At 38.5% G+C, this 18399-nt stretch overlaps 1 protein-coding gene across 19 annotated transcripts in view; it reads left to right on the top strand.

The window, feature by feature from the left end:
* LMO7 (LIM domain 7) overlaps positions 1-18399 on the top strand; it is a 201600-nt gene that overhangs the window by 134704 nt on the left and 48497 nt on the right. For 7 of the 19 annotated variants that reach the window (XM_040487332.1, XM_040487323.1, XM_040487324.1 and 4 more), the window contains 7 exons: positions 7336-7366; positions 8164-8277; positions 12196-12394; positions 15772-16024; positions 16368-16652; positions 16966-17244; positions 17519-17722. In XM_040487332.1, coding sequence (XP_040343266.1) covers positions 7336-7366; positions 8164-8277; positions 12196-12394; positions 15772-16024; positions 16368-16652; positions 16966-17244; positions 17519-17722 — 1365 coding nt within the window. The remainder of the gene's footprint in view (positions 1-7335; positions 7367-8163; positions 8278-12195; positions 12395-15771; positions 16025-16367; positions 16653-16965; positions 17245-17518; positions 17723-18399) is intronic. The other 12 variants (XM_040487341.1, XM_040487342.1, XM_040487340.1 and 9 more) reach the window with 5 other exon arrangements.

The raw sequence follows: 18399 nt of genomic DNA, 5'->3' as shown, positions 1-18399 counted from the left end.
CCGCTATTTCCATTGCTGCTGCTACCTAGCATTGTTACCTGTGGAAGTAAAACTACCGCTCAGCCTGTCATTGACATCCTCTCTAGCTTCTCCCCAGTACATTTGATACAGTTGAGTGTATAATTCCATTTAGTACACAGCAGACATAACGGGTACTAAATCTTGTGTTGAGAATTGCCTGTTGCCTGTTTTGGGGTTTGGGGTTGCAATATAATAGGGAATGTATATGTGTGAGACTCCAGTGCGTAATCGGTTTCATGTAATAGCAAGCACTTGCTCCATGAAGTAAAAGAGAATTACAGAGAATCTGTGGTTGAGAGAGAGCGAAAACCCATCTTTTAGCTTCTGTTTCAGTTTTTAAGTGGAACTGTGTGCCAGTCAGCGTCTTTGGATGCATGTTGTTTTCTTCCTTTCTCTTTAAGTAAAACTTGGCTATTCTTAGTAGTATGTGGGAGGGTGTGAAATTTAATAAATTATTTTTAACAAGAGGTACTTATTTGATTGAGGAAGCATTTTATGTTGCTAGGGCAAAAACTGTTGAATTTCCAAGAGTTTTTTCTCACATAGGTAAATTCAGAAATCATCAAGTTTATCTATTTGTGCTCACTAATTACCTCCAGGTTTAATGTTATTTTCTCAAGTGTCATTTTTACAGCTTCCACACTCAGGTAGAGCTGAATTTTGCAGCAGTGGCGGATTACAATCTATGAGTCATGGGTTTCTGACATTACTGAAAGATTGTCCAATGGAATACAGTTTCATTTTTAGGGATGAAGGTGGGAGGAAAGGAAGAATTTTATTTTTTTAAATGCAGCTTGCTTTTGAGAGAAAGAATAAGTGCAGTATTCTAAGAATTCACCTTGAAATTGTTATTCACATATCTCTTCCTCCTAACAGTCATTAGAGACAGGTGGTGATATTTGCTCTATATTAAATAATGCAATGGGATGAGATTCCATTAATAGAAAAATAGAGCTTCTGTTTATAGAAAAAAGGAGTCATTATTTGATCTATTCCTAAGTTGCTTCTTTGATTCCTGCATTTGGAAAAAAAGCAAGCCATTTCCTCAGAAAGTAGCGGTAGAAATTATTTTCTTGCTATGTTTCTGAAAATTTCCCTTGGTATCTTTAGGGTTGCTCATAATTCCTTTTTTTCTTCACATTTGGAGGTGACGGTCTTGTTTCACATGTAAAAATGATAGTACTCTTGTCATGAGAAGGACATCTGCTCAGAACTATCTCCACTGTCTCCTACTACCACAAATGTTCCTCCCCGCTTACCCCATACAGGTCTGACAGATTTAAAGCAGATGCTGTCCACACACTTCTACTTGTGACTGCTTATGAAATCATGACTCAGGACCTCATTTCTTGAAATATTTTTAAAGTTGTGAACAGGTGGCTAGACTTCATAAGCAACAACTGGAGGGCCGAGATTACTTAGTGGCTTGGAGAGGGACCAAGTATCTTGTGAGCCCAGTTTCTCTAACATCAGCCTGGTTTCTGAAGAGGCAATATCCAGGTTAGCTGGTGCCATGCAGGGCAGGGGAGACTAACTCTAGAAGGGTTGAGTCCCTAGGAGGAATCCCCGCCTTACTCATTCTGGGAAGTTGCCTCAGGAAGTGAATGCCAGGGGACAGAATCACCCAGTGAGTTGCAGTTGTTCTGAGGAACAAAAGTGGAAGCTTATTCAGGGTCAAGAAAGGGGGACCTTAGGGCTGTAGGATTAGGGGCCAAGAGAAGAATGAGTGCATGTGGCAGGGCAGACATGGGTGGGTAGGAAGCTATAGTTGAGCCCCATATAGAATTTCAGATTCCTTGTTAGCCAGAGAAGCTTTGGGGAGTGGCAGGTGGGACCACACTTCTCATCTTTCCTAGTACGATGTAGGGAAGTCTTCCACCATGGTAACTGGAGCAAAAATAATGCCACTCTAGAAGACATTCCAGCTCGAGTTTTTAATCATGTTTCCTTGATGGTAGAGTAAGACAACTGTATTTGATCTTTACTGATTGGTAAAGGTTTGACAGGATGGGAGCTGAGATTTATGGAGGAAAGATGATTTTGAAGCATGGAGAATTCGTTTCTTAGGAGGTTATGATATTGTGGCAGAGCATGAGAAGATTGAACCTTTCACTGTTGCAAATGAGGAAGTTGATTCCTTGAGGAAAAGGGGTATCAAGATATAGGAGAGGAATAGAAAAAGAGAATTGGGTTTATGCTTAAAACTATGAAGTTTTACCTAATTTGGGGGAAAATTCCCTCCATCTCTTCGTCCTTCATTTTCTGGACTGGCTCTATGAGTGGCTTTAGGTAACTTCTACATGAACATATTGAGTACAGGCCTGTGGCTGATTCCAGAGATACATCCATGAGTCAGGCGTGGCCCCAGCTCTCTGCACTCTACCAGAAGAGACTATAGGCTGTAGTGGGTGCATGCATGTGGACCTGAGGTCAGGTCTTCAGATTAATAGAAGGTATTTAGAAATATAGTAAATTGGATTGTGAATAACTTGTTCTGCGAGTGTTCCACAAGATGAGCAAACATTTCTAATAAATTTTAACTTGATAAACGAGGGATGTCTTGCACGAGTAGTACATGACACCGAATGTCACATGATTACAACTAAGCCAATGGTTCTTGAAATTTGCTTTGATATACAAGTGCTTTGGATTACAAGCATGTTTCTGGAACAAATTATGCTCGCAAACCAAGGTTTTACTGTGCTTTTGATGAAGCCCTAGAACACAACTGGCTACACCAAACTATAATAAAACTATAATGTCATCCTTTGTGTCCAAACTGTGCTATCAGATATTAGGGAGACAGATTTTTGGCCATGTAAGCTGTTTTTTTTCCTCCAGTTTTGAGCTTTTGGAGAATTTACAGGGTTGGCCAAGGCAGTTTACAGTAGAAAAAGGATGGATGATGAGGGTTTGATGCAAATATGGATGTTTGGCCAGTGATGGTAATACCTCACCAGTTTGCTTTGCCCTTTGTTTGACTGTATTCTAGAGATCATTAACTGTTCAAAACTTTCCATAACGTGAGAGTGTCTTGAATTATGCTTCACAGGAATGTCTTTTCTGAGGAAGACACACTGTGTGTGTAGGGAAACTTGACTGTCCTCTGGCCACTTCTCTTCCCCACACTATTTGGTTGAGATGGATAATTAGAGGATAGTTTTGAAATGTCTCCTTTACTTGATCTGCTTCCATTAAGCACTTCTTAAATTTCTTATTTAAGCCCAGCAAGACCTGGTGTGTTGTTCCTAGGTAAGACTATGAGAGTTCAGTCATATGACCAAGTTCTCACGACTAGTAAAAGTGGAGTCAGAAATCACACCCAGAGGTGTGACCTCAGAGCCTACCCTCTTAGCCATGCTGGCTCTTCATGGAAGAACCTGGCATGGGTATCTCTGGAAGAGAGCTAGAACATCTGCATGGAATTTATTTCCCTTTGTTTAAAGATGGTATTTCTTATAAAGGAGGAATCAGACCTAGGACTTCCTGGTTCAAAGGATACCTAAAAGCTATTAGGATAAGGTAGTTACAGAAGGATGTGTTCACTGATGGGCTCACTTGAGAGTTTATGCCTCTTTTCTTCCTGACCTCTAGTAGAAGGTTCAGAGGTCTGTGATGGGCATGTTTTCTGGCCCTTTGTCAGGTAGCAAAGAAATTACCAGAGCTATTTCATATAACAGTGGAAGATTATATCTATGTTTTACTTGTGATTTTTTGGATATTAAACACAATATTCAAAAATTAGTGTATGACACACAGAGAAGACTAGCAACATATTCAATATAGTCATTTATTGACATTATTAATGTTTCACCTCTACCCCCTTTGATGGTGAATTTGGGTTTCAAGGAAAGTTTGGATTCTTTTGGCTTTTGTCTTTCAGAGCTCTGATGGGAAGCTCTTCATTGCAGGGACTAAAACCTTATCTTTGTACTTAGCACTCTAAAGTTGGTCTTTGTTTTTGAAGCTCTACCTTTTTGGACTCACTGATGTACAGTTGTAAAGAATTCCCTTTTATTGCAATTTTAGAAATAGTATTTTAAAAAAGAAACCCAATTATGGGTATCAATACAATTTGAATCAATTGGATATGTTTTAAGCAAGGTAATGCAATTTAACTGTTCTTTGACATCATGAATATTTATTAGCACTCTCCTGAGCTATTATCATTTTAGGCTTTCTCTTGCTAAGTTACATTTTTGTAAGCTAAATAAATGTATTCAGTCAATATTTGAGAGCATCTGTGTGCCATGCACTGTGCTAGGCATTGTTAATAAAATATTATGTGGTTGCCAAGTGGTAAACCTGTCTTAAGACACCTGAGATATGACAATAAACAAAACCACAAAAATCCTTTTGGAATCTGGTGCAGGAGAGCCGTAATGAATGCATGCATGCAGTAGATGGTTAGAAGTACAGAAATAAAGCAGGGATGAGTGGTGGGGAGTATCAGACAGGCTGGTTGCAATTTTAAATATCTGGGTCCAGCATGGCTTCAATAGGAAGCATTTGTATGGAGCTTGGTGAATAAATGGGCTCTGCCCTCTCTAGCTTATAGTCTAATGATAATGTTCCTTGATGAACACTTACCATGACAGTAGGGATTCTGCTAAGTACCTGCGTACATTTCCTCCTCATCTACTGAACTGGGGACCATTATCCCCAGTTTCATAAGAAGGAAACTGAAGCTTTGAGAGTCAAATTGCTCAGATGGACATAGTAGAATCCAGATCTGATCCAAAGCCCATCCTCTTACACATGGTATTACACCATGTCAACTCTTGAAGTATTTGTGGAGGAATTAGCTAACTTTGTAGATAGGGCTGCCTTATTTTTGGTTCTGTTGTGTTGGGCAGTAACTTGGCTGGCTCATGGAAAGTCTGTGTTACCATGAGCTTCCCTTTGAGCCTGTTCTATTTAAAAGGCTTTGGGATTGTGCCCGGTGGCCACAGAAGGCAAGGAAGCCACCTAGTTACTGACTTCCATGCGGTGGATTGTGTTTGCTATGTGTCAGAGAGTGGCCTCAATTGACTCCGGTAAATCATTGACTACTTGAATTCCTGGCATTACATTTCAGTGATAGGATACTAATTTGACTGGACTACATACCATTGTGTCCAAGAATGCATTATAAATGCTCATACATAGAAGAGAATGTAAAGTGCGTGGAAGGTTATGGTGCCAAGGTTACTGCTTATTATGTTTGTTACAGAATAGACCCATGCCTCGCATTTATAGCGTTTGCTTTATTGTAATAAAAAGTAAATGGCAAAGGAGTGTGTTGGAATAGAAGCCTCCATGAGGGGAAGTGGAAAGGAGGTCAGGGGTTCAAGAGAGCTTTCTTCCTTCTGCCCTCAGTGTGCTTAAGAGAATATTCCACTCAAAGCATCCCATTTTAATTGGATGGCAGTTTTCAGTGTAGCCTATGTTTTGTGTTGAATATTAATAGTTCTTTTGTGCTTAATTTCTGGGGTGTATATGTTGATCATTGTAAAAAGAAGCTCTATGTTTTACAACTCTATGTGCTATGTTTTTAATGATCAGCTTTTAGTGATCCCCCTCCATTAACTGCTTCTAAAACTAAATGTTTTTGATTTTTACAAGATGATTTTCTTTTACATAAGAGATAAGCTATGATTTGAGCACTTAGGCTGTACAATTTATTCTTTTCATTTACCTCTTTGAAGTATAATAGAAATATATAAAAGGATATGTATTATAAGTGTACAATTCAAAGACCTCAGAGAAAGAGAACCCTTAGGTAGCCAGCTTCTAGATCAAAAGAAAGGGAAATACCAGTGTCCCCCTTCTTTTTCTAATCATTCCACCATCCTTCTCCACAAGGGTAACCGGTCTCTTGACTTCTCCCATTATATCTGTGTTTTTGTACTTGCTATGAATAGTCTGTACTGTTTGTGTTTGGCTGCTTTTGCTTCTCATTGCTAAACTGAATCATGTGGTTGCATACAGTTGCAGATTGCCCGCTCTTGTGGTCATATAATATTTCATTGTGGGTATCCTGTAATTTGTCCATCCTATTGTTAAAGACATATGTGCAGCTTCCAGTTTATTCTGTCATGAAAGGTGCTTCCGTAAACCTCATAAATGACTTTTGGTGAGTATATATAGGCATTTCTGTCCAGTAGACACCTAGGGGTGGAATTGCTGGGCCATAGAATATGCATAGACTTGGCTTGAATAGTTACTACCAAATGGATTAAAAATTAAAAAGTAGTTGATCAGTTTATATTTCTGCAATAGTGTGGGAACTTGTGGATTCTATTTTTGTCCTGTGCTGGGATGGGTGGGAGGTGCATGTTATTCTAGGGTCCATTTCACTTCATGTTTGTTTTACGGAAAGGAATGGCCATAGCTGTCTCATTGATTCTTTGAAAGCTAAGTTAAATATTTGTGTGCTCATTCTCTCCCCTTTTTCCTTTCTGTATACATGTCTTCTATGTTAGATATGTGTTTTATATATCTCCTATGTACACAGGACATATATGTATATACATTTTATTTGGCAAATAATACATCACTTACAGACTTTAGGCTAGAAAGCCACCTTAGAGGTCACCTAGTTCTGGCTTCTCCAGTCTGAATTAGCAACAATCCTGCTTATAAGTGTGTCTAATGACAGGAAGTGCATTAGTTTAGGGTAACCCTTTGTTAATGAAGGGTTCCTTCTTCAACATTGTGCTGACATCTGCCTCCTTTTAACTTCTCCCATAAATATCATGCCCTTTTACAGGTGAGGGAGAAAACTCATGATTCTTGTGACAAAGTAAAATCGCTTCAAGCAGAGATTCATGGCCATTTTTTAAATTGTACTTCTCAACATCTGTAGGACCTTGATCTCTAAGCATTTGCTCTGAGTAACTTGGATGAAAAACCCATGGACGATAGAAAAGAAAACTCTGCAAAAATGCTTTTTCTCCCCCTCTTTTTTTTTTCTCAATTTTTGTTGCATGAGCACACTGATTCCTGCTTCTTGCTCTCCCCACTTTTTGAATGGTTTTAAACATTGTTTAAAATGAAAATACAAAAAATGCCAGTAGTACACTTAACAAATCTATAATGAAAAAAATGAGAAAAAGACAAACTTGCTTATAGATAATGGACCATTCTATTTCATGAAATCAACGAATGTTGAAAAATTCTGATGGATGATATGCAGTCTAAGGTTTTTGAATGTCCAGGTGGTATTAATATTCATTTAGAATAAAAGAATTTTTAGAATAAAAGACCTTTTTCTACTTAATAATTGAAGGCTCATAGATGTTACTTAATAGGCATTTTCTTTTTTCTTTACAGGCAAGAAGAGACTGATAGGAGAGTGAAAAATGTAAGCTATATTTAAGGGAACATTATTAATGGTTTTTTACTTACATGTTCTGTAATGAGGCAGTGGTATCTAAAAATATCTGATACACTCTGAATCCTTTTTCTAATGGAATTTCTGACAGTAGCCAACAAGTCAGGAACTCTAAATATGTTTAAATAAGGTTAAACCATATGTTCTCTGACATCAGAGTGTAGGAGGGTAGGTGAAACCTGGGAAGTGGCATCTTATATGTGAGTAAGGGTGGGAAAGGCAAAAAACACACTTCAGGATCTTTAGAGGTGTAAGTCAAACCACAAGATCAGACTTTAAGGAAAAACACTGAATGTGTAAGAACTCCAGGTAATTGCTCGGTGCACACTTCTATCTCTAACATTCTGCATATTAGAAGAGTTTCTAAAACTGTGACAGCTTTAGTTAAAAAAAATACAAGAGCTCAAGATCCTTATTAAGGAAGCTGAGAATTCCTGATTTTAAGAGTTTAAGGTATAAATTTGTTGGAAAAATTTATTGCTTTGGAAGTTTAATTTGCTTTCTTCATAAATGTTTTCCTTCAGATGAACTAGTAGATTATACAAATGCCTATTGACATCTGAGCTTTTGGTCTGAGAATGTGCTCGGAGACAGAAATCTAAGAATAATTAACATTTTTAATGGTCCTTCTCCTTCACATAATTTAAAAGAAAACCTACTTTTCAACCATAGATAAATACACTATCTTCTGTCTGGAGTGCTCAGCTGCATTTGAACTTGCAACTAGTTACTAACTAGACTGATGTTGTTTCATGGCATTTTTCAAGGTTTTGATAACATTGTACTGGTTGGGAAGAAAAGCACAAAGTAACCCCTACTATAATGGACCCTATCTTAATTTGAAAGCATTTGAGAATCTTTTAGGACAAGCTCTGACTAAGGTAAGGAAACTACATCTGGATGCAATGAATACTGTTCCTTATACTACTGCTTTGTCCTCCTCCCCACTCCCTGTGTTCCTTTCCTTACACTTCCCTTTTTCGTTCTTCCCCTCTTCTAACAAATATGGCAGCTCCTATTATCTTTACTCCACTCTGGATTGTGCTGGGTAGAAAGCATTGTTATTTATTTGCTGGCTTTGTATGCCACCGCAAAGCAGTGAGGGAGTCTAGGTATTTATTTCTTAGTTTTAGGTAATTCAATGACCGACATATCTGCTTCCTTTCTAAGGCACTGGATATAAGTTAACTCTTTCTATATTAGGAAATCCAACCTGTATTAGAGAGGTGCTGCAGGATAGCTACCGTGTGTTGAACTTACTCAGTTTCTCTATCTTAATGTCTTGTCATGTTTCATTAGATCTCTATGCCCATACTCCATCCTCCCCATAATTCTGTCATATTGCTTGTGTTTCCTAGATGCTGTAAATGCTGTTACAGGAAACATGATATGGGGCTTAAATTAGAATCTTTTGTTTTAAACACATTTCCAGTCCTTTATGTCCTGAAGTCAGTGTTGTAGCTTTTGAATGCTCAAGGATTCCTTGGGGAGGGTCAAGTGCCAGGACTGACCATAGTTCTGCCAAATTTTCATTTATAGGATCCAAATGGGGAAATTAAGTTCTCTAGGGGGATATTTATCCAGGGGAATTTACAGTGCTCAGAAGAAAATAGGTAGTTAAAATAATATACCATCATCTGATTCATAGTAGTTGCTCCATGGGTTTTTATGGTGATTAAATGGTACTGTACCAATAAGGCATTTAACATTAGTCTCTGGCACATTGTAAGGATGTAATAAATGTTAGTTACCATGATTGGAAGATAGAAATTTAGGCCAGGATGAAAATGAGCACCTTGCCTAACATCTACTTTGATCTTGAAATCCTTTTGCTTGAGTCTGACCACATATACTGTAGAAATATGAGATTATAGAGCAAAGAAGATTAAAGTATTCCTTCTTGATTTTTATTTTTGAATTGTAGGGAGTGGATGGTACTTCACCCAAATTCTTTGAAACAGTTAATTCAGGTTATAGAGCATTGTTCTAGATGTTGGAAAAACAGTCACGAAAGGCCCATCATCCTAGAGCACCAGTGTCTGATGGAGACAGATGAACAGGTCACGGAAGTTGAAGAAGATAAGGCTGTGACGGATGAATGTGCAGGTGGCCTGGGGCATGAGCAGAGCCTTGCCTTACAGTTATGTCAGCTAAGAAAACATCCAGTTAAAAATAATGTGGGGCTTTGGCTCCTGCATCAGTGCTCTCTTCACAGCCTTTGGTTCTTTTTATGGCAGTCTGACTCAGGTTGAATAACCCTAGTACAGCATTTGTGCTGGGAATGCTTTATTAAAAGCTGTTTCCTGTCACCAGTGTCACAACCAGAATAGGTAAAAAAAAAAATTGATCAAACCTCAGTTGTTGCCATTCCATTATTATGGAGTGGGGATAGCAGCAAGAAGTGTGTAAATACGTATGATCTCTGTTTTGCATCTGTTCTGTTCCACTCAAAGTCATTGTGTTCAGATGTTTCCCACTGAAGTAGATAATGCTTAATGGCCAATCCAGAACGTCAATTAAAAAACGAAAAAAAATTCGTGAGCTGTTGCACCTGAGTCATCATATAATCGGAGATGACTCATTTTAGATGACTTGTCAGGGGGAAGTCCTCGTAAAAACCAGGCACCAAGGCCAGACTCAGGTTCTTTTATAACTGAGGTGGCCCATCATCAATAACTTTAAGATAACTTTTTATGAGGTCAAAAATCATCTCACTGTGTGTTGAGGACTCTGATACTTCCACAAGTGCATGTCTAAGAAACCTGAAAGAGCTAAAGATATATTTAAAAAAACTGTAATCTTTTTATATTTTGAGAATTAGTTTGGTGGTACCAGCACTAGGCCCAGCTTCCCCATCTCCTTGAAAATAAGGTACAAGGTAGGTGCTGACATTTTTATGATAGGATATCAATGCTAATGCCAGGGTGTCTGGCATCGAAAGTATATGAAAGCTCACGTAAATCCACTAGATCTTATTGGTGCTTCATACATTTGTCCAACAGTTGAGCCATGAGTTGACAGAGTCTCAGCCAAAAGTGTGCCCGGGACAGCTGCTAATGATGCATTGTAAACATTTCTTTTTTCAACTTTATCCATATGTTGAAAATGTTCATAATTATAAAAGTTGAAAGAATACTACAACAAATACCCAACTATGTCTATCTGGTTCAATTGTTAAAAACTTCCCATACTGGCTTTACCCATGTGTCTATCCATTCATCTGTTTTTACTTAACCATTTCAAGGTAAATTGTAGATTTCTTATGTCTAAAAACTCAGCATGCATCTCTTAAGAGTAAGCATATTCTTCCATATAGCTACAATGTCTATTATGTTGAAGGAAATTATTAAATGTTCCCTCCTATCTATTACCTAGTCCGTATTCAGAATTTCCCAATTGTCTCCCAGCTTTCTTTCATGGCTCATTTTATCTGAATTCTGAGTAATCAAGATTCACATATTACATCTGGGTGTTAGGAATTCCTACGTTCTTTAAACTGTCTCTGTAGTTTGCTCATCTGAGACTAGCATTTCTGATTTATATACTAATGGCATTGTATGAAAAAATTAGTCATTAGATGTTCTTTGATTACTATGTATCAGGACAAGGCTAAGGGCTTTATAATTTTACTTAAATCCTAATTTTAAAAAGTCCAGTTTTGGGGCACCTGGGTAGCTCAGTCAGTTGAACGTCTGACTCTTGATTTTGGCCCAGGTCCCGATGCCAGGATCGTGAGGTCGAGCCCCGCGTGAGACTGCTTAAGATTTTGATTTTTCTCTTTCTGTCCCTCTGCCCTTCACCCCAGCTCGTGCTCTCTGTCTGTATAAAAAAAAAAAAAAAAAAAAAAAAAAAAAGCCCAGTTTTATTTTGCTATTAACTTTTTCATAAAGGAATGTTATTCAAAATAATGCTTATATACGTATTATATATATTTGTATAATGTATATAAATTTTAAAAGATTTTACCTTTAAGTAATCTCTACACCCAACACGGGACTTGAACTCATAACCCTGAGATCAAGAGTCGCATGCTCTACCGACTAAGCCAGCCAGGTACCCTCAAAAGGATACTTGTAATAAGTTCTATATGATTTACAAACCTATGGCTAATCACATTTGTTATCTGTCTATTTATCTCTCATGTGAGCCAAACAAATAAATACTTACTAAGATTGAGGGAAAGTAAATTTTGAATGTCTGCAGACAAGTCTACTTTCCTTGGCTCAGATCTAGGTGTTGTGATCAGTGGAAATGAATGAACTCTGTGGTGTATGCCTGCTGTCCTTGCCCTTTTATCTGTTTTTAAAGTTTTTTCTTAAGAAACTATGAGTTAAAGTTACTTTATTCTAAACACTGCAAATATTTCCTGGAGGGTAGGCTGACTAGAATCTTGTTAACTTACCTCCTTTGGAACATGGAAATTAAGGTTGACTTTTTGCTTTGACTCCTTTCATGTTTATTGCCAGATACCTGTAGTCACTGATTTTTAGCATTTGAATCTATTATTAGCTTCTCTTTTATTAAAATGCCCCCCCCACACTTATTTTTAGATAAACTGTAGTCTTTTATTAAATACTATTGAATACCTCCTCATTGTTACCTAAGTGCCAAATACTGTGGGAAAACATTTACAGATTTATACTCTGATTTTTGTCAGATTTTTTTTAATGTTTAACAGAGAAATCTCATTGCCACACCTCTCAAATATAGCACAACTTGAGCTATACAAACAAGTAATGACTGATTACATTTTTGGAAGTTTATGCTGACTCACTCTTCTTTGAAAACTTTTCCTTTAGGCTCTTGAAGACTCCAGGTGCCTGAAAAGGAGTGGCAGGGACAGTGGTTACGGTGATATCTGGTGTGCTGAACGTGGAGACTTTCCTACTCCTCCAGGCAACCATAAGAGAGAAGATTCCTTTGAAAGCTTGGACTCTTTGGGGTCTAGGTCATTCACAAGCTGCTCCTCTGATATCGCGCTGAGAGGGGGACGTGAGGGTGAGTTGCATCTTTGACTGTCAGTGTATTTTGTGCTTGTTTGCATTATTAAGAGAAAATTGGAAATAGGAGAGAGTAGAAAAATGGAGCAAAAACATTTGGGGCAAAAATTTTACGAAGATGTGGATTTCCATAGAGACTAAAATATTGGGGGTTTCTTTCTCGTTTTCCATTTCTTTTTTTTTTTTCTTTCTTTCTTTCTTTTCCTTTCTCATTGCTTCCTCACTGTATTACCACTAGAGTGATCATTGTTTCATTGTTTTTCATTCCATGGTTAGAAGAGAGTGGGGAGGAGACCATTAACTGTGACCTGTCCTATCAATGATGATCTATCCTGATTCTCTTCTGTCCAGATGCAGGTTTGATAATCTGTGCTATGAGGCCTATTTACCAATGTACCTAAACATAAAGAAGAAAGCTTCTATAAAATTCTGCTCTAGTTTCTGAATACTTTTCTCTCCAAAAGATAAAAAAATTTCTCTTAAGGAAAAGGAGGAAACATAGCCCTGTAATTCTGTCCAAAAAAAATGATTGATATCTGCCAGGCTAGATTATTATGCTAAACTTTGATAAATTAAGTAGCCATACTAGCATGGTGTTAGGAAACCTCTTTTGTTTTTATTAGGGTTAGAGCAAATCCAGGACAGAGTGAGAAAAGAACATAAAATGAAAGTTGCTTTGTTACGAGTTTCAAAATCCTAATATTATGGCCACATCAGTTACTTAAATGCATGTCTTCTAACAATGGCTATTGGATGGGGTCAGAAATTCCCGACTGTGTACCTTTAACAATTCAAATTCGGATGGATCAAAACCACAAGTAAAGTTTCTGTGCTTCTAGCATCGACATGAAAAAATGGAGAGTTCTGGTTGTGAGTTGGTGCTAAATTGTTAGGGATTTTACTTTGCTAGTTATTTTGATAATTACTTTTATATTTTTACTTGTTTTTCCTAATGTTCTTATCAAAAAGCATTTAAAACCTCAACAAAGTTGAAAGAATTTTACAGTGAATACTCATGTTCCAAGCCCTAGTTCTTACCATAACATTTTACTGGGCTTGCTTTACCACATATCTTCCCCTCCCTCTATATACATTAATTATCCATCTTGGTGTTTGAGGCACTTCAGAGTACATTAGACTTTGCCTAAATACTTTAGCACGCAGTGCTCAACTACAATTCAATCTTTGTTGTTGTTGTTCTGATGTAAATTTACAAAACAATGGACGTACAATGGATTTGGTTTTGAAAAATAATCAACAAATTAAGTGAAACACAACCCCATCTCTTTAGGTTTTAGAGTAGTAGTGGCATTTGAAATTTTAAAAAAATGAGTAGCTATCAAAGAGTTACCCTTTATGATTATTGTTGCATGTGTTGGTGGCTGCTATCCAGGTATGACATTTTCATGGCCCAGATGACTAGTACAGGGTTAAGGAAATGAATCTGAGTTTATAGTTCATCTGAGTGATTAAAACTGTAAAAGCAGAGGCTGACGTTCTTAATGAGCTATATTCCTTTGTCCTGACTGGATAACCTAAAACATTCAGTGTTTAAATTTATATCTGGCCAACAAAGAATAACAGGGGTAAAGACTGAAGGCATGTGGGAATATACAGACCTCCGTCGGTTCAGTATAGTCGTCCCAAGTGTGGAATTGAAGTCCTCTCCTCAGATACTTGGTGGACTGGATGCCTGGTATGTGTGACAGAAAGCAGACGGCCACTGTCACACTGCTTCCTGATCTTGGGAAAGGGGTTGCAGAGCTTGTGTGAAGAGTGCGGAAGGGAAGATGTGGTACTTACAACTGAGGAAGAAGAGAAAAGCCTGAGGGCCACCTGGATGATCAAACTTTTTTGCAATCAGCATGTTGAAATTCTGCTGCCTGCCTGGTTGAGGTCCCAAACTGATCCCCACCCTCCCGCCCCTTAGGATAATATTTTTAAGTTAACAAACTGAAAAGTCAAATTCCTTAGTTTTATACGAACTCCCTTTCCATATCAAGAATATTTGCTTACTCTGCGGGAACTTCACTCAAAAATAAAAAGATTTTAGCTTTAAAACTTCCAAAGTAGAAAATCTCCCTGTGTGTTTAAAATTCCACATGTACACATTCGGGCAAGAACCTCTAAGACCTTTCTTATTTGCAACAAAATGGGATATTCAGGAAGTGGTAAAAATGGAAGCACCTGATGATTGACCATTAACCCTCCTGGTCGTAGCTGCTCATTCTTCCTCCCTTTTTGCCTTTTCTCTTTTACTCTATTCCAGCCTCACGGTCTCCCAGGGTGTGTGAAACCACTTCCGGTAGGCCATTCTCATTGTTATTTACTGTAGATTTCTGCCAGGCAGGAGGGAGGAGACCAGATGGCCTTGAGCACAGGTTGACCTGCCCTGAGTTCGCTGTGCCCAGAGGCTGCAGCTGTCAGGTACCAGCTATCCTCTGAAGGAACCCTGGCGGGAAGGGGGCAACCTCTACAAACTATCTTTGCAAATACATGGAGGCAGAAAGAACAAAAGGGTAGAAAAGGGAGACAACTCAGTGTGGATCTGTAGTAGTATTTTGTAGTCTCTTTTCTTCCTGTGTCTTTACAAGAGTAGACTTATTTATTTAAGAGAACAGATCAGCATTTGTGTCTATCTGACCTTGAGGTGTATCACAGTGTATTCTTTTGAATTTGTATTTAAATGATTTGATTTGATTTTGGAATCAAAATACAAGGTTCCCAGTATTTTCGTGGCCACCCTGAGAAAAATCCTTGAGTTGTGTGTGTTCATTTAGACATGAGGCTTGATATTCCTTTGGACCAAATGATTACTGAAGTTCCAACCTCCTGTTTAATGTGTGACCCTTGCCTATAGGGATCTCACAACCATGTAGCCAACCCCTTCCTGATACTATGCTTTCTACTGCTTTTTCCATGTCCTCCCTTATCTCTCTTGCCCTCACAGAAATTTGAGACAATGGTGTGCTTTATTTTAAATTACAGACTTTTCCTTGAATGACTCTTTGATCTAGTTTTCGGTGTCTTTGACTCAATTGCTATATTTTACTCATATGTATTCCATCAATAAATTTTATGTACAGTCACAGGGTCAAGGAGGATTTGGAAGAAAAGAAGTTCAGTGGTTAATGGGGACATTTTCTGTTTAGAATGTTCAACAGTGAAAGAATGTAGCGCATGTGCCTCCAGTATGCAAAGCAAGTTCCTCCTAATGGATCTTATCACAACTTCATGACAAATTTCTAAAAATATTCCCCAGAGTTAGCAGAAGAGCCCTGGGTTTCCAAGGGAAAGACAAAGCAGGCATGCTGTGTGGGTTCAGTTAGACAAATGATCTGGAGAGTAAAGCAAATTCTCGTGCTTTTTTTATAGGTTGCGAAAGCGACACAGATTCTGAATTTCCATCCAAGATGCAGGATTATAATAAAGACGATATGTCCTATCGAAGGATTTCAGCTATTGAACCAAAATCTGCTTTACCATTCAATCGTTTTTTACCCAACAAAAGTAGACAGCCATCCTATGTGCCAGCGCCGTTGAGGAAGAAAAAGCCGGACAAATACGAGGATAACAGAAGAAGTTGGGCAAGCCCGGTCTATACAGAAGCGGATGGAACATTTCCAAGGTACTGGGATGCGAGCTGATGGTGGAGTTTTAAAATTCAGTGCACTTTGTGAATTTGCAGGGATATTTAAATGTGGGAAAAGGAATAGTTCTTAAAATGTATTTCATAGCCCAAAAATTTCACTAATGAAAATGCATTTTTTTTTCTTACTATTATCTTTAGTCGTGCATATCCTGAAGGTGTTTCTTCCCTTTTAGGATGTCAACACAGCCTATGGTGTGTTGGTTCTTTTTTTAGATACATGCCTTTAGCTTATTGACATCTTTCAGCATATTGGATGACTTCTGCTTTTCACTGTGAGCTGTTGTTTTCTTCCATTTTTTCCCTGTTTGATTGATCTCAGTGGACACACAGAGAATCCTTTAATTTCCCATCAAATTAGCAAAGCAGAGTGGGATTTTTCCAATGCAGCTTCCTGTCAGAAGGAGGTATACGGTTCTGAAAGTGGTTCGGACTCCGAGGATGAACGAAGGTTGCCTGATGTAGTTTTGGATGACTTAGCCAACCGTAGATTCCAAGTGAAAAAGAGGCCTGAGTGTTTCATCTCGAAAACCACCTCTCCTAGCTCTTATTCGCAAAGGTTTTCTCCTGCTGACCCATTAGCCACTGGGCTGTACGAGTTGACGAGGTCAGAACAATTCTCTTAGATCAGAATGTCTGTTATGTTGATTTTAATATATAACACCCCAGATTGTTTGCAATTTTATCTCTTTTTAACACATCTTATAATTATCTTTGGCCCTTGCATATCATGCTGTCCTCTGATTAAAATGAGATGCTGTTATCATGCCTTAACTTTGTTCTAGGAGCTGTCATGATAGAGTGGCAACTAATTTGTCTCATTCAGTGATATAAACTTTGTGAGCCAGAAAGCATGCCTTTTGTGTTCTGTGTCACAAACTGCTCATTCAGTATCTTAACTGGTTGGATGTTTTGAACAGTAATGAGAGGAGAACTTGGGGTACCAATGTGGAGAATTGGCCAACAGTACAAGAAACTTCAAACTCCTCTTGTTACTTGGAAGAGAAAGAAGCAAAGACAAGTACACCCAACACCGTAAAGGATGATCTTTATGTGCGAAAGCTAAGTCCAATCATGCCAAACCCAGGGCATGCTTTTGATCAGTTTCTTCCCAAATGTTGGATCCCAGAAGATGTGAACTGGAAAAGAATAAAAAGAGAAACTTACAAACCATGGTATAAAGAATTTCAGGGATTCAGGTTTGTCTCTGTGCATGTTTCTGTTGTTCTGATGTTCATTCGGCACCCTGGCTGGGTGTGTTCCGTGTGTGCTTTCTACGAGAGGGAAAGAGAAAGGTTCCTTTTCCCTTTAATACCCATAGAACCTCTATCACTGAAAAAAAAAATGCCGTTTAAGTTTAAACCTTAGGATCTGGATCTTAAAAAGCCTTCTGCACGGCAGTATTTTCAGTAGTTTCTAGTTTTCTCCAACTCTTTCTCCTTTCCTCCCTCCTTTCTCTGTATCACTCTACAGTAGGAGGAATTCAGATTCTGAGGATGAGGATTCAGGCTCTCACAGAAGCTCCTCCATTTTTAGTAGAATCCAAAAAGCAAAGCGTAGGCTAGACAGCAACTGCCAAAGACGTTCACTCTTGCTGGAACTGGCTACCAGAGGGGCCAAGAACTCCTGGGACACCCATGCAGCCAGGAAAGCCAGTGGTGCCGCGGACGAGCCCAGGTGTACCTGTGTGCATGAGCCTGCCTGCTTTGAGTCTGGCCTGGGACATCTGTGCCAGTTTCTGCTGCTACTTGAATCTCTGACCATGATGCGCTGGGTCATGAAACCTTATAACATTTAGCATAAAAGCATAATGTATAACGTATTGCTTTCTGTGGGAACATATGAGCTTGGAAGTCTATGGAATTAAATATTCTTCACAGTAATGTACAAGATAGTACATGTGGCATAGTCTGTGCTTTTGGAAAATTATTTCTAAAAAGCTTTAGTGAAAGTTGACCTAATTCTGTGGTTTTGTTATGTACGGAGATGTGGAGAAAGGAAATAACTTTTTTAAAAAAGTTTTTATTTAAAAATTTTCTTTGAATGTTTATTTTTGAGAGACAGAGAGAGACAGAGCACAAACAGGGGAGGGGCAGAAAGAGAGAGGGAGAAACAGAATCTGAAATAGGCTCCAGGCTCTGAGCTGTCAGCACAGAGCCTGACGCGGGGCTCAAAGTCAGACCGTGAGATCATGACCTGAGCCAAAGTCAGACGCTTAACCGACTGAGCCACCCAGGCGCTCCAGAAAATAACTTTTAGATAGACACCAGGGCGCACAAGTCTAGTGGGGAAATGCAGAGAAAAGATTTTTTTTTTAAGTTTATTTATTTATTTTGAGAAAGAGAGGGAGCTGT

This window comes from Herpailurus yagouaroundi, unplaced genomic scaffold (assembly GCF_014898765.1).
Source record: "Herpailurus yagouaroundi ecotype Mexico unplaced genomic scaffold, PumYag 164, whole genome shotgun sequence".
NCBI classification, from domain to species: domain Eukaryota; kingdom Metazoa; phylum Chordata; class Mammalia; order Carnivora; family Felidae; genus Herpailurus; species Herpailurus yagouaroundi.
Note: the sequence above shows the minus strand (reverse complement) of the source record. Positions and strands in the feature narration are given on the sequence as shown.